At 38.5% G+C, this 17,233-nt stretch overlaps 1 protein-coding gene across 3 annotated transcripts in view; it reads right to left on the bottom strand.

Moving 5' to 3' along the window:
- STXBP1_1 (Syntaxin-binding protein 1) overlaps positions 1-15,819 on the bottom strand; it is a 30,236-nt gene extending 14,417 nt beyond the window's left edge. For 2 of the 3 annotated variants that reach the window (XM_051215039.1, XM_051215038.1), the window contains exons 1-8: positions 15,660-15,819; positions 15,493-15,624; positions 15,379-15,452; positions 15,270-15,345; positions 9,887-10,142; positions 4,841-4,922; positions 3,227-3,357; positions 693-779 (exon numbers count right to left, since the gene is read on the bottom strand). In XM_051215039.1, coding sequence (XP_051068220.1) covers positions 693-779; positions 3,227-3,357; positions 4,841-4,922; positions 9,887-10,142; positions 15,270-15,345; positions 15,379-15,452; positions 15,493-15,624; positions 15,660-15,687 — 866 coding nt within the window. In that variant the 5' untranslated portion in view covers positions 15,688-15,819. Of the gene's footprint in view, positions 1-692; positions 780-3,226; positions 3,358-4,840; positions 4,923-9,886; positions 10,143-15,269; positions 15,453-15,492; positions 15,625-15,659 lie in introns of all 3 variants that reach the window. The other variant, XM_051215040.1, reaches the window with a different exon arrangement.
- Between the last annotated feature and the right edge of the window lie 1,414 nt (positions 15,820-17,233).

Below are 17,233 nucleotides of genomic sequence, written 5' to 3' on the forward strand. Positions count from 1 at the left end.
AACACATATAAAACATTCTGGTTACTCACTAAATAAAATTATAATTCTTTTAAAAAGTACCGATTTTCAAAATATATAATTGGTGAAAATCAAAGAACAAATGTTATACAGAATGCAATATCATTGCGTAATACCTAATTTAAAGACGAAGCAGCAGATCCCACATGATAAACGTGACCGGTTAAAATAAAATGAATAGGATAAGATTTGCAGAATAATAGGAATTCACTCCGTTTGCAGCTAATGGGAAGCCTTGAAACATAATGAATTTATTCTCCAAATGTTGTCTTTTTAGATTTATTTAAATTTATCACGGGATCAGTTGTAGATAAAACGTGATTAGATTTGAAGACCTTTTAGTATAATGATACAGAATAATGATGATATGTAACAACTAGCGTTTACTTTATGATGGATATACCAAATGAGCCAGACAAGATTGTATAATGATTTCAATGGAAGTGAGCGCGAACTATTATGAGTAATTAGATCCCCTGTCTATATATCTACTGTTTAGGTTAATCTAACTATAAAAACAATTGAGCTGAGAATATTCCTTTGGTAAATACAAATTCTTAAACGGTTTTTAATCGGGTAGATTGTGTCGGGACTGTTCAATAGTAGCTGATTCACAATACAGATTATATCAATAATCTGAATTTCAAATTAATGCAACTAATGGAATAACATACCTCGTGACATCTGCAACATGCTGATGTCGAAATTCTTTCCACAGTGCATCGCCATCAGCAACATTTGCTTTGCGATTTCCACTATACCTTTATATTCAAAAGATAAATACAATTTGAACAATAAAATAGCATAACAAATACAGTAAAAACAAAGATGGTATATAGTGAAGTCTATGATTGAAACAGACACTCTCACAGCTTCATTAGCCTGATTCGACTCCCCGAACTAAGGTAACAATTTCAGCTTTTTTAGTGTTAATAAGTTTACTTCAATTTAGTCGAAATTACATTTTGGTCAAGATAATCCACGGTTGAACTCGATGAAGCACTAGGAAGCTCAGAAAGAGCCGAAGATATTTCATTTAGTCATCTTTTGGGAGAATATTCCAGAATCACTACATGGAGCTTCCCTATTTGACAGATGCTAATAACCCCCTGTATGCGGATTGGAGGACTAAAATGATGATTTCTTTTTTACTAAAAACTATAAATATCTGACAGCTTTGTACCATAATTGAGACTGTTTGGAATAGCATTCCTTTCACTTGTCTTCTGTCTTCTCATTCGCAACTTGGGAGGGTTCTAGCGTTCGAGTGCTCAAATTATACGCAGCATATTGTTGTCTTTAAAGTCGTCAACCCATATCATGTACAACAAAACGTTTCACTAAACAATATTTCAAACGGTGGATTTATGTTGCAGTTCCCGGAGAACTATATTTGATCCAGGTACAGTTCATCGAAAATGTTTCACCTTAATAGAATGGATGCATCATGATTAAAATTCTCACAAATCAATAAAGGCTATATTTGAAGGCGAAGGTATATTATAAAACCTGAGTATTGAAGGCTCAATCGATTTAGCATTTAGTTATGCACTAAATGTCAATATCTAGTTTTAGACCCGGTAGTTAGTGACTTCAATGAAAATGTATGAATGTGGAGTCAAATAGAAAGAAATTTATGTTCGAAGAAAAAAGTAACGATTGTGATATGCGACTCGATTGCACCAACCAACTGCTTTAGATTGGCATCACTCATCTAGGATTGCAAGTTTTTTAAATCTGGTTTGTAAAACAAAAGAAATCTGTGAATAAGATATTGTTATATCCGAGTGGAGATTAAGTTACAGGTAACTTCCGAGGACTATTCATGGACTGATATTCTTATTGTATAACTACTCAACAATTACACTATGTATATTTATATCCCTCTTATGACAAGCTTTATTTTGGCCTATAATTTATTATTGTACGATTTACGGTTCTTAAGTTATGTTCAGTTTACTAACTACTGCCTCCCACATTCACAGCCACTTTTTGGGCTTATTTGTGTACAAATATTATTTCCTATTTTATGGTACGTTGCGGTCTGTGTGATTGATATATAAACTAAGTATGCCTGAAATAAACGATCTGCTCTGATTCGGAAGCTGGTATCTTGTTCTGGACTCAAGTGGAAGGGCTCGTAGGACATAGGACCAATAAGGACACTAAACTGCCCACACCGGTTAAACGTCATTGGTTGGCCTAGTGTGAAGATTCGTATAAGTCGTATCCGGATTGGTAGATAAGTCGTGTGATCGAAAAGTCAGACATCCAAGGTCATAACAATTGGCGACGGGGTGGAGAAAAGTTTTGAACCCTCAACTTCAAGGTCATAGCAGATATTATGTGATGTACTGCAGGTAAATTAGAATTTTCCATAGAATACGAACAGAATAATAAACTTTGATCTACGTTTTTTATGAGAGCTGGGGATAAGATTTGGCTACACAAATTGAGGTAGGTGAGGCGGGTTTTTAAAATGTGACCCATAAGTTGAAAACTAAGTACTCGAACGACTCAGTCATAACTTTGATACAATTTTGAACAAAGTCATATAAACACGATACAATGTAGTACCACAACTTCTTATGAATTGATTCCCAAGCACGAGATTCATTTATTCACTTGGAATATTTAGACAAACAGTTCTGTTTAATAAAGACATTGATATGAATTTTCCCTTATTTCTGGGTTATATGTTACATCTACCCAACTACTCCTTACAATGTTGAAAGAAATCTAAGGACGGTCAATCTAAAACATGCCACCAATAAACGAAGCCATTGACTATTAGACTGAGCAATGTTGATATGTACAGAATATCTGATTGGGGTCCGCACAGTAACCATAATCAGTGGTTGAAATGGCTTAAAATCAATCGTAGTGGCTCAGACGCATTGACTCTTTGTTCCCATTAGATATTCAGTTTCAATATTCCTCCACATATATAGTCATATCTCCTATTCCAGCAATATTCTCAGTGTTTAATCTTTTTACCATCACTGATACTACTATAATTCCTACTACTTTACAATACATCCTGTTCATTTCACATCACCATGCTGATGTGATGATGGCAACTCCGGTTGACTACCATTTATGCTAGGCTTCATGTTGATTATGATTTTTCCTTTCCAATTTGTGACAATCTTTAGGAGTCAAAAGTATACGCGGACAAATAGGGAATAAATCAATTTTGAAAACTTACTCGATTGTGTTTTCCTCCACAGTGAGCAAATCATAGCACATAGCCTGTAATGTCAATTCATGCAAAAGAGGAGTAACGGGATCCAAACTTCGGTCAACAATCAACAAAAGACTTTGATCTTTATGTGAGCCCTGAAGCGTGAGAAAGAGAGAGAGGAAAGAAGGAAAGTTCAAGCTTACAAAATAGAAGGTTTGATCAAGTTTATGGATACTTTTCACTTCGAAATAAATTAAGCTAAGAAACGAACCATAATTCATAAGACGTTTGCTGGAAAAATAACAAACACAGCTTTTGTTATTTCCAATAAAAACATTTTCATGAATAATAACTGCATGGATATTGTTTTGCTGTAACGACGATACTGAATAAACCTTCGAATTATAAAACATTCAAGTTATAAATCACAGGAATGACAGATTTTAGCGAGGAAAATGCTACCAAAAACAATATAAACCACCATAAAATCACCTTTAAAAAATTTAGATTATTAAACACTTGTCATTTATAATGAAGCTAGATTAGAATTTAAATCAATTCTTCGTATTGTTAGTCGTCAGACCGGTAAAGCTTTTTGTTACCGATGAATGACGCAAACTGAAGGTTTATGGTATCATCTAAAAATCTGTTAGTTATTTAAAAACCAACTTCTCAAATGGAAATAAATATTTTATGAACCCAAAAAAAACAAACGGTTTTCTAAGACAAGCATTTAAGTTCACAATTTGGGAATGGTCGAACGAAGGGGAACCTGATAAGTAACCAATTCTACCGGAATTAAAACCAATAGCATTTCTGAAATCCTCTGTAGTTCTAATAAATCAGTTGTCTGGAATCGTGACTCTCCGACTCCCCTAGGTAAACCCTCGTTACCGACTGAAGCAGTTCTGTTACGTCCTTGATCTGTCTACCCAACAACATACAGGAGAGGACTTGTCTCCATATAGGTTAAGGACTTATCACGATAGGCTAACTGGTTCAACCTTGATACTAGAAATGCGTGAGTTCGAATTGAGGCTAACGGCCTTAGGCAGAGGGACGAAAACTATTATATCGCTTGACTGGTCGACAAGCGAGAGAGAAGAGTCAGATTAATTCCTGATTCAGATTAGTGTAAAAATAAACATGAATAAATATATGACTAGCAAGTCTACAACGCACAAACAACCAGAAAAATACAATTATTTCTAAACTGGGCATTAGGGGTAGGAAAAGTAGACTACAAAATGTTACGTTTAAATAACAATAGCTTTGGAACATAAAGGGATATGACGGTGGTTCATACATCAAAATAAAGCTTATGGTTTATGGAACAGTCTAGGGACAAAACTATATGTTAGTGTTTTATAAGCTTTGAATTAAGCGAAGTAACGTTCCAAAAAGTAGCATCCGGTGTTTGTCATAACTTCTTCATTTTTATGTTCACATCAGGTTTATTTCCACTTTTATCGGAACAACAACCAGACGTAGGCAAAAGAGGACCTCCTTCAAAGGTATAAAATAACTCTATCCTCAGTCAAACCAACTTGTGTGCTTTATCAAGTTGCTTGTAGATGATGCGGTTATGAATATTAATCACATGTCGTAACACAACAAAATTAGAAATTCAAAACTCACCTGACCCAAAATCGGGTTATCGCTCTTATAGGTATCTAACTTCACTTGCACAAGACGGGCCAATTCGAGGTTACTCTCTGTCCTGTAAAATTCGGGGAATAAAATAAACTACCATTCAAAATAAAGAATATATATGACTAGATTCCGACGGCTGTACTGCTTAATTATAACTACACTACCTGATCCAAAGAATCTGAGAAAATCAAGATAGTACAACAGAACATCGATTGAAGCTTCTGTACTTCAAAATAAGAGAGCGAAACCACACCAAATGTAAATCCCCGCAGTTCACTTTTTCTTTTTGAATTGCACTCTCGATCTTCACTCATTTTTCCATCAGTGGTAATATTACATTGGTATTGATCTTGATAACCTTGTGGTCTTGGAATGAAGTAATTATCGTTCTTTTTCGTTGAAGTTGGCCCACACAAAACCTGCAACAGTTACTGGAGCACACATCTGTTCCCAATCACTTTTAAACTGTTAGCTTACATCATATGTCCGTCTGTTATATCCTAAACAATCTGACCGCCCACAAAGGCCCTGGTATGACTGAGAGTGGGGTGGGCCCGCCCGCCCTCTCAAAATGCTCTCACACGGCCACGCATATACAGCCTCTGCCAATGAGGTCCTACTCAATGCCTTCTCGTGGCGCGGGTGTTGTTTACGAAAATGAGACGAAAAGCGAATGTCCGGCGCTTTAACCGGATCCCAAACCAATGGTACACATGGGCTCCAGGATTCTGAGGAAACAAATGGCGTATGAACCAATCGTTGGTCACCGGCTACCATGAGACTGCATCTTGTGATGTTGCTCCACTGCCTTGTGGATTAGACCTCTAGGTCAAAGGCTCGGGGTATGGTCCCCCAAGAAAACCACCTGCTTCGGTCTGGGCGCCCGGGCAGTATCACAGCCCACACACAAATAAAATGAAAATGACGATATTCACTGAAAATTCTATTCATGCTTTGATTAACAGTCAAAGAATTCAAATTATTATTATTATTATTATTATTTACCACGTCCCTTATTCACTCTCTTTTATTCCCACATTGTGTATCCTTATTTTCGACTTATACGGCAACTCGCCTATGGTGGAAACTCGGTTCTATCTAAACGTTCTCGAGTCACTAACTGGTTGAAAATTGTATGCTACCACCAAATACGAATACGGAAGCAGTTTTTCTGAAACCACATGCATCATTCAAACTGGCTGCCTTTAACATTCGCACACGTATGTGGGTCGGACAACAGATAGGGCTGGCTATGTATTTGGAAAGTCTTAATATCGACATCTGTTGTCTATCCGAGACCCGTATTCAAGACTCCAGTGAAGTACTACAAATTCGCTCCCCATCTGTCGCTTCGAAAAGCTTCTTTTATCCGGGGACCATGTGACATCTTCGACTGGTTTTGCTGGTGTTGGTGTCGCACTAAGCGCTAGAGCTGAGGCAGCACTAATCGATTGGATCCCCATTAACAGTCTGTTATGTGCTGTTAGATTAGAAAGTTCCATCAAAGTGAGAAGAAATCGGCGTGAGAAGCTATATCTTTTCGTCATCTCCGCTTATACCCCGACAGATTGCAGCCCAGATGCAACCAAAGATGAATTCTACAACCAGTTAACTGTTCTTCTCCAGAAAGTACGTTCGACAGATATTGTTGTACTAGCCGGAGAATTGAATGCTCAGGTCGTGCGTCTAAGCATAGAGGAGAGTCGATTGCGTGGCCGATGGGGAATTGTTGGACGCAGGACAGATAACGGGGACCGTCTACTGCAACTGTGCACAGACCACAACCTGTTTCTGGATAGCACTAACTTTCGCCGATGTGCCACCTGGTGTCCTCCCTCTGCATCTAAAGCCTGGACTCAGATTGATCACATCGCGATCAGCTAACCCTGGCGTGGATGTGTACAAGACAACCGCTCTTTTTGGAGTACCTATCTGGACTCTGATCGTGCCCTGGTCTGAGCTAATTTTATCAATCTTACCAATACTTACCACCGACCAACAATCGTAGTGTTTTTTGACATCAAGGTTGCCTTCGATTCATTAAACAGGACTGCTCTCTGGGATTGTCTATTGAAGAAGGGTGTGCCTAAAAGCCCTATATACAAACACCTTAGGTAGAGTGAGGACATATAACCACCTCTCTCCGCTGTTCCACTCAAGCAGTGGGGTTAGACAGGGTTGCCCAATATCATCATCCCTCTTGAACTTTGCCATCGATGATATTCTGGAAGCAGCTCTGATGGATGTAAGTAATGGCGGTGTGGATCTGTTGCCTGGAGAAAGACTTCTCGACCTTGAGTATGTGGGTGATATTGTCTTACTGTGCGATAACGGCCAAGCCATGCAATCCGCACTTAATCAGTTGGCAATTAGTGTCCATAGGTACGGTATGTGCTGCGCATCTTCTAAGTGCAAAGTACTTTTACAAGGCTGGTAGGACCCTAATCCTGTACTCACCCTGGATGGTGAGCAGATAGAAGTAGTCGATAAGTCCGTGTATCTAGGTAGCTGCATAAGTGCTGGTGATGGCGTGAGTGATGAGATTAATGCAAGTATAGTGAAAGCCAGAGCGGCTTATGCCAATCTGAGTCATCTTTGGCGCCTTCATGATGTCAGTCTGACTGTAAAAGGTCGGATCTACAACGCGTCGGTGAGAGCAGTTCTGCTCTAGGCTTGTAAAACATGGCCTCATCGAGTTGAGGATGTTGGACGACTCTCTGTGTTTGGTCATCGTTGTCTCCGAAGGATTACTGACATCCAGTGGTAACACCATGTTAGTAATGCAGAGGTTCGGCATCGTGTGTTCGGGCGCAGAGACGATAATCCAATTGGTGTCACTATCTTGAAAAATCGACTTCGGTGGCTTGGACATGTTCTATGAATGTCGTCCCAGAGAATTCCTCGTAGTATCCTGGTTGGAAAAAGCGGAGAGGTGGTCAGTGTATGACATGGTGTCGTGGTATGAAAGAAAGCTGCACAGGACTGGCTTCTGTTGGCCCTTCACGACTCCCTGGTTGGGGTTCGAGAGATGGTGCGAAACAGTGGCTAGTGACGTTATCAGATATGGCTCAGAATAGAAGCCAGTGGCGATCTTGTTGTAACCTTCCTTTACTTTCTTCATAAAAAGTGACTGTATCTTTAAGTGAAAGTACTTTTCTGTTTCCCCCATTATTATTATTATTATTATTATTATTATTATTATTATTATTATTATTATTATTATTATTATTATTACACTACCTTACACTAATCTGGTCGTTATTGTTCCTCTTTTTTTATTTTACGCTCCTTACCTTCATTTTTTTCTCTTCCCATTATCATTATTTTGTGTGGCGCATATATATATTTGGTGCTCCCTTGTACCAATATTTATGTGTTTAAATAAATAAATAAATAAAATAAACAATCTGGCTGGAAGAGATAACCAAATTAGAAACAGGTAGATAGAAAAACATAACAATACAGATCTCGAATAACTAAGACCATCCCATGCCTGCGTATATGATGTGTTGTTTAAACCAATCACACTAAAGAGCATCTGGGAACAGATGAACTTTCAGAACTATCCTACGGAAGATTATTATTTACACTTTTATTGCATGACAATACGTCGCTTGGATTTCTGTATCTTTATATCCTCCTATTTGTAAGCTTTCATCTGAGCAGCGAACTGTTGTTATACATATTAATGTCCCAAACTTATCAGTGATTATTTTCTTATCCTTCCGTTTTTGTATTACTTATGGATGAGCTGTGTATACATCGTAATTTCCTGTTTGTGCTGTTGTGCGATAAGGTATATCATTGTATGAATCATGAAGAATGGAGAACAATAGGTATATTTTCAGTATGTGGTTGCAAAGATCATTGTACTTAAAGGAAATCGTTAAGCGATCAATATCAGACCATCACTAAAACCCGGGAGCATTGGACGGCCGCTTCGTTCTAGTATGGGATTCTTCATCAGTGCACATCCGACCCCACACACAGGAACCGGACCCAGGATCCTAGATCTCGTATGCAAACACTTAACTTCTAAACCACTGAGCTGGCATCCATCGGTGTTGATGTCTAACTTCAGACAATTCACGACACAGTGCGACCATCTTTCACTGTCCCTAGCGGGTAACTGCCTCACGCTCGACACGGATTGGCTCCACTGTTCGCAGCTTCTCGCTAGTCACTAACACCGTTTGATACCAGCTCAGTGGTTTAGAAACTAGGCGTTCGCACACGAAACATAAGGTCCTGCGTGCGGAATCGTGGATGTACACTGCTGGGAAGGTCCCATACTAGGATGAAGCGGCCATCCAATTTTTTCAGCTTTTTGATGGCGTTCCAACTTAAATCGGCTCATGATTCCAAAGAGATATTTCCTTGCTAACTTCATCTTGTAATCAGATACTGAGTTGGAAAGAGCTCGAGGACAAATAGGTGATAAGGTCTCGGTCGCTGTTCATTGGTCCCCGTGTCATCGGGCCTACAAGGAATATAAGCGAATGTCAATAATTGGACTAGAGAATACAACTGTTCCGATAATAAACGGCCCGACCATATGAGTCCTAAGACAAGTCAAGAACCTTTTTAGAAGGTACACCAAATATTACCAAAGATCTCAACTAGGCCGTCTTGATCATATCATCACTAGTAGTTAGCTTTATTTCTCTTTACTATATCTGCTCAGAGATTATTCTATACTGTTGGCAACAATGAATGGTGAAAAATGTTAGATCAGCATACACAAAGAATATCATACCCACATTCGGAAAATTAGACACCTCTACAATGTGACACTTAGAGGATGAGTTGAACTGGTTAGAGCAGTACCGGGTCCGTTAACACTAAGGTTGAAAAAATAATAATAATTTTCTGGAGGACTCCTTATTGGTTGAATGTTAATGGCATCGAAAGGTTATTTGGTAAAAAACTTTGAACTATGTAACGAGTGATCACTATAAAAACTGAGGATTATGACTAAAACCAGATAGACAAGCTTGTACAAACAAAATTAAGTCCATATAGTGCGCTTACTTTTGGTAACAAATTTTTGGATACTCTTGCAAAGTTATGCAAACAGAAGCAAGTTGTTCTGCAATCTGGTCGATTCGACTGAGTTTGTCATGAACAATATCTGATGGCAAAAAGTAAAGTTGAGCACTTTCCGTGGCTTCTAGTGAATACAGATGAGATTCCAAGGGAATAAAATCCACTGACAACTGAATCATATTCATAATACGTCGGACTGCTTGTGAAGCAATTATCTGATTAAGCAAATCGTTCGGACAAGCTGGAAATAGAAATCCAAATAAGCCCTTAATCTCATATTTAAAAGATTATAAATCTTAAGGATAAGAAAGATACAAGTGATTCTCTAACTTACATGTGTACATTGCTTTCTAATCAAAAGTAATACACAGTATAGCCATGAAAGTCGAAAAGAGAAAAGAAGCAACAAAAATGATAACGATAGTAGTTATGGGGAACTATGTATAGAAAGATAATATAGGGAAATAGTACTATGCAGACCTCAACCAGATATTCTGTACCTATCAACATGGTTCAGTCCAATAATCAATGGTTTCGTGAATTGGTAACATATGACCCAGAAACCTCAGGTAGAAGAATCGCAGCCTCGTAAGCCGATTTACCATATTGGCCTAGTGACGTACGTCTAGCCTTTGCATTGCTCACTCTATCGTTCCATGATACGCGAGTAATGGTTTGGAAACAGCTACAATCAAAATCATGCAGTTCACGCATTTCTTGCACTCTCATCGACCGTAACTCACAGCCATCGTGTAATTCAGAGAGGACTATTGCCTAGTACATCAACAGGATAACGTTTATCGTTGTTTAGCAACAGTGGTGATAACCGCCTATGGGTTGCTGTGATCGCTTCTGTATTGTTTGTTTCATTGGTCTTATCGAAATGGAAGTATGAAAATACGTCAGAAGCAAGACGCAAGGCAAACGAAATATATCTTTATTAAAAAATAAGTGTAAAGTTGAAAGTTAGGGAGAGAAACATTCAAAAAATCAGTCCAAAAATGTTTTTTACAATAATGCATTTGTATTTTTGATTTCATTTCTAACCATTCGATTGGAACAAACGACAAAGATGTAAGACCAGAACAACTAAAACTCCACCAGAGTAACTATTATGAGCTGATATACACCTTTTATAAATATTGTGCATAACATTAATTTGCATGACTCTGATTCAGTAGCAGTAATAAATGTTAAGTGGGATATTGTTTTGTAGTGTTCCATTTGAGAGTATGTCATAGGGTACCCAAAGTAATTTTTTCAAATTATTTGTTATTTATTTGAACACATAAATATTGGTACAAGGGGGCACCACACAATAACAATGAGAGTGGGAAGAGAAAAAAAGGAAGGTAAGGAGCGTGTAAAAAGAAAAAGAAAACAAACAATAACGACCACAAGCTACTGTATGGTATTGAAATAATAATAATAATGGGGGAAACAGAAAAGTACTTTCACTTAAAGATACAGTCACTTTTTATGAAGAAAGTAAAGGAAGGTTACAACAAGATCGCCACTGGCTTCTATTCTGAGCCATATCTGATAACGTCACTAGCCACTGTTTCGCACCATCTCTCGAACCCCAACCAGGGAGTCGTGAAGGGCCAACAGAAGCCAGTCCTGTGCAGCTTTCTTTCATACCACGACACCATGTCATACACTGACCACCTCTCCGCTTTTTCCAACCAGGATACTACGAGGAATTCTCTGGGACGACATTCATAGAACATGTCCAAGCCACCGAAGTCGATTTTTCAAGATAGTGACACCAATTGGATTATCGTCTCTGCGCCCGAACACACGATGCCGAACCTCTGCATTACTAACATGGTGTTACCACTGGATGTCAGTAATCCTTCGGAGACAACGATGACCAAACACAGAGAGTCGTCCAACATCCTCAACTCGATGAGGCCATGTTTTACAAGCCTAGAGCAGAACTGCTCTCACCGACGCGTTGTAGATCCGACCTTTTACAGTCAGACTGACATCATGAAGGCGCCAAAGATGACTCAGATTGGCATAAGCCGCTCTGGCTTTCACTATACTTGCATTAATCTCATCACTCACGCCATCACCAGCACTTATGCAGCTACCTAGATACACGGACTTATCGACTACTTCTATCTGCTCACCATCCAGGGTGAGTACAGGATTAGGGTCCTACCAGCCTTGTAAAAGTACTTTGCACTTAGAAGATGCGCAGCACATACCGTACCTATGGACACTAATTGCCAACTGATTAAGTGCGGATTGCATGGCTTGGCCGTTATCGCACAGTAAGACAATATCACCCACATACTCAAGGTCGAGAAGTCTTTCTCCAGGCAACAGATCCACACCGCCATTACTTACATCCATCAGAGCTGCTTCCAGAATATCATCGATGGCAAAGTTCAAGAGGGATGATGATATTGGGCAACCCTGTCTAACCCCACTGCTTGAGTGGAACAGCGGAGAGAGGTGGTTATATGTCCTCACTCTACCTAAGGTGTTTGTATATAGGGCTTTTAGGCACACCCTTCTTCAATAGACAATCCCAGAGAGCAGTCCTGTTTAATGAATCGAAGGCAACCTTGATGTCAAAAAACACTACGATTGTTGGTCGGTGGTAAGTATGACGGTGTTTTAACATTTGGCGGAGGGTAAAGATACGATCGACACATCACCGACCAGAACGAAAATCAACCTGCTCATCGCGAGTCAATCTTTCTCGGGTTTTGAACAACCTACGAAGTATGACGGAAGCCAATAGCTTGGACGCAATCGGAAGTAGACTTATCTTCAGATAGTTGTTACAGGAACGACGTGAAACCCCCAAAGACCCTGGTACGATCGAAAGTGGAGAAAGTCCGCTTTCTCTCTCGAAATGCTCTCATATGGCCACGCGTATATAGTTTCTACCAGAAAAGTCCTACTCACTGACTTCTCGTGGAGGGAGTGTTGTTTACGAAATTGAGAGGACGAAATGCGAAACTCCAGCGCTTTAACCGGGTCGGTGGACATGGAGAGTCCACCTAGGGTAGTTGGGAAACCCTGATTCAAAACCAATGGTGTACATGGGCTCCAGGATCATGAGGGAACAAATGGCGTACGAACTGATCGTTGGTCACAGGCTACCATGAGATTGCACCTCGTGACGTTGCTCGACGGCCTTGTGTATCAGACCTTTAGGTCAAAGGCTCCGGGTGTGGCTCCCTAAGAAAACTACCTGCTTCGGTTTGGGCACCCGGGTAGTATCCTAGCCCTCACACAAATGTGATGAGATGACAAATATTTCACAAAAGACTATGCTCGATCCGATCAGAACTCAGACATTTCATTTTCATCTTCATTATTATTACTGTTTTCTATATGCTACATCGCTCATCACTTTTTATTCTCACTTCATATATCCCCATTTTCCAACTTATACAGCAGCTTGCCCATGGTGGAAACTCGGTCCTATCTAAACGATCTCGAGTCACCGCCTGGTCGAAAGTTGAATGCTTCCACCGAATACGAAACTGCTTCAGCGTTTAATACTATATTGTGCACCAAAAGTATACACCGATCAAGACTACTATTGTCTTTCAATTACACTTAAGTTGGGTTATTTAAATCAAAAACGTTTTAAAATTGTATATATTGTCGTTATTCTTCATCTCCCATGTGATGTGCTGATGGTGTTTGTTAACATACCAGACTACGAATGATCCCGCTTTTTTTCACTACCGACGTGTGGAGCCCTTGTAATTCAGTCTGAAGCCCTAATTACAATTGTGAACAGAGGCTCTGTCACAATAAAAACATTTGCAAGCAACCAAAAAGTGATGATTTATACCTTTTAAATAAAGTTATTTACATTCATAAAAACAAAACGCTTTTAGTTTACCGATGAGTATAAAGTTGTCCAGAATTACTTTTTTCATTACATAGACTCATGGTAAGTGGGAAAAGTCGTTTGTCCTATAATGGAGCGACTTACACTACATTGTAAAAGGTTGAGATCTAATTTTCTACTCACTATGAAGGATATTAAAGATATGTATTTTATTTTATCAATGAGAATAACTCAATGCTCAGCTCATTGATATTACTAAGTTAAATCTTCGTTTGGGATACATGAACCGAGTTGTTAACCTATTTTAATAATGAAAGCAGGCACGTTGGAAAATATTGGTAAGAGAGAGATCAAATTAGCCAAGCGTGTAGCGGTGAGCAAGCTGTTGATGCAATCGCTCTAGCTACTAGGTTTCAGGTACAAAATTTACTTGGTCCACTTCATTTTTAACAGCTTGAATATGTCATTAGTCTTCATGTAGAAAGCATTGTATATAATTGGGTAAATGAACCTGGTGACTAGACCGAATCAATTAGTACTATCCGCAAATAATTAAAAAGCTTTGTCTCTCATTCGATAATTGTCAGCCAGCTACAACGTAGGACCAGGCACATATACGCAGTCCAAGTTGCCATACCTCACTAGCACAAGATGAACACCAAATTCATAGAAGCAGTTAATTTAATGGTGGTAATATATAAAAGGTTGTATATAAGGATATAGTACAGGAAGAGAGAGTTAGTTCGTGGAAAGATATAAATCTATTTTAATCTCATAGTTTAAGGGATGAGACAGAGTGCATACACATACATCATAGTGATCGACTCTGAGCCATGTCATCCAAAGTCTCCAACCTTCAATGATTCACTAAAATGACGACCTACGGATAGTTTGTTATTGGTAGGAGCGATCTCAGACATAAAGTAATAGATTGTTCTAATGTTAATCCCAGGCATACCGGAAAGGAGATACAAACGAGACATTCCTCAAGACAATAATGAGGAAATGTGAGTCCTATTTGCATGCCGTAAGGAAATAGCGAAACGTTTACCTTTTCTGCTTCGATAGGTTTTGAATATCGCTGAAACTACGCCTATTCGTCTACATTTCACTTAAAAAACACGCCAAACTGTCGAAGTTCTGTATCTATTTATACGGAATCCATACAAAAATATTTGCTCTTATTCTAAATATGTGTTCATTTTCATTTCCATCAACAACAAAAAAAACGTTTAGACAGTCAACTAGGTTAAAAAATTATACTCCATTAGATTTATTTACAGGAAACCTAGTCCTCATGCCAAGCGACAAATCACTGAAACGCTCAGTATGAATAATAATTAGTGTCATCTACCGACCTTTTTCAAACCAACATCAAACTTCCGTAGTATTGCAAATCGAGAAAATTAGTGAGACCTCCTAGACCATGTTTTTCTACTGTTTTGTTGTTTTGAGAGTAAAACACATAACTCGACCTGGAATTACGTCATATCAAAAAATTTATCACCTAAATTGACAGTGCATATTAAAATGTACTTGACTTACAAGACAAAAAGAAAACATGCGCAGCGGAATAAGTTGGATTTGATTCAGGAAAGTCTTGTAAAAGCAATTCTATTTCCTTGAGAAAAATTACGGAGACCGACTGACTTACTGCTCTTCGGGGCCTCATGATATATATTGCATGCATATTTAGTTTTTGACGCTTGCAGTTTAGAGATTCTACAACTAGACATTCAGTAATTACATAAACTATAGACAAACTTACGAGTTACACCGTACTCAGTTATATCTTGCATCTTGAAACATGATGATAATACACGTGTGGCAGCATCATCCATAATCAAAACCTTCCATCCGGGTGTTTTGGAAAGTTTTTCAAAAACATATTTACGCAAAGCTATGAAATAAGGTACAATGACCAAAACAACATACAGGACCCGACCTCGCTTATCATAGACATCAGGCTCTAGAGAGTTAAACTCCTTCAAAGGGCCTTCCAATAAGTATTTTAACTGAAAATGGTGCAAAAGTCACCACTTAGTTGAAATTGCCACTGTGTTGCTAACACGACCTTGAGCACCTCAAGTAACAGAGATTTTGTATTTGATGCCGTACATGTGCCTTGTCTTTCTAGTATATATGTGATGTGGTTGAGCTAGATATTTTGACGAACAATTTTACTGACAGATCACTATAGGTATCGTGTATTGTTTCATATTTTGTGACCAATATAGACCCTGCCAACCTACGCTATTTTTTAACAGATATCGATCTATTAACGGATCTACGGTTGAAAAATTTTTTAAAGTACTTTAAACGCGTCTCAACATAGAAAAGAAGTCCAAATGTTGTAAATCCAGGTTATGTGTGCTAAGTTATTCATACAAAAGTACAGGAAATCATAATAAACGTTAGAAGCATGTGTTTGGTGTACTTAAACTTACGTTGGGTTGTAAAAGAAACCCACAAGTTCCCATCCTTTCCGCGAAACCATCGGACTGCTTACCCTTATGTCAACAAGTAATTCCAAGCGTCTTGTTTGTAGCCCAATGATTCGAATTGCTTTACATGATGGTGAGTATACGAGGAGATTGTCTTCTGGGGAATGATAAGACCCTGCACTGCAACAAACATCCACGTTTGAGGGTGTGGTTCAGCATTTAAATTATCCATCTTACAAAAATGCACTATCAGTAACATAGGCAGCCTTTGGTCTTAGGTCGCTAAAAGTAAGTGTCTCATTAAATATTTGCAGCCTGGCTTATCTCAAAATGAATTATTGAATGTGTTAGGTCGCAATAAGTAGGTGAGAGAGTTTTATTCAAAATACGTATTCTGAACTGACTTTGTTTGGCCGCTCATCGAGAGAGTGGATTGCATGAAAAGTATCCGGAAGTGGTATGCATTGATTTGATATACACCACTAACGAGTAGGGGTAAACAAGTTATTTCGTATGTACCTTTTAAGATATCACTTGTTATTACTAATTATGATGAATTGTTGTGCTTGTGATCGTCCTGTATTGTGTGAATGGACCAGGAAACAGTTGACTGACTGTCTTATATAAATGCTAGATGCCTAAGCTTACAGCAACTCAAATTGAATTGTTAAGAGTTGACTACTAACATCTTAGTAATGTCAGAACATTGTAGCTTGAGTATTCATTCACTTCCTTAATTCTTATAAGCATTATATTTCCTATTATTTTATATTGAATGTCAAAATCGAAAAATGAAGGAGACATCTGTGTTAGTGATTAGGAAGTGTAAACTTTTTATACAGTTGGTAGACTGTTTCGGGGAAATGTCTCGGTAAATGGTGAATTCGTAGACGCATCGTGGAAATGTAGACTTCTCAAATATGGAGCAGAAATACTATCATATTTTTAGCAGATTTTGTCGGAATGGCAAGTGATGTACTACTAATGATGTAAAATTGCCGTGAATAAAATTACGAATTCATTCTCTGCAAATTGCTCGTTCTTCATTCAATGTTTAGGGAGCGT

This window comes from Schistosoma haematobium, chromosome 2, assembly GCF_000699445.3.
Source record: "Schistosoma haematobium chromosome 2, whole genome shotgun sequence".
Classification (NCBI taxonomy): Eukaryota; Metazoa; Platyhelminthes; class Trematoda; order Strigeidida; family Schistosomatidae; genus Schistosoma; species Schistosoma haematobium.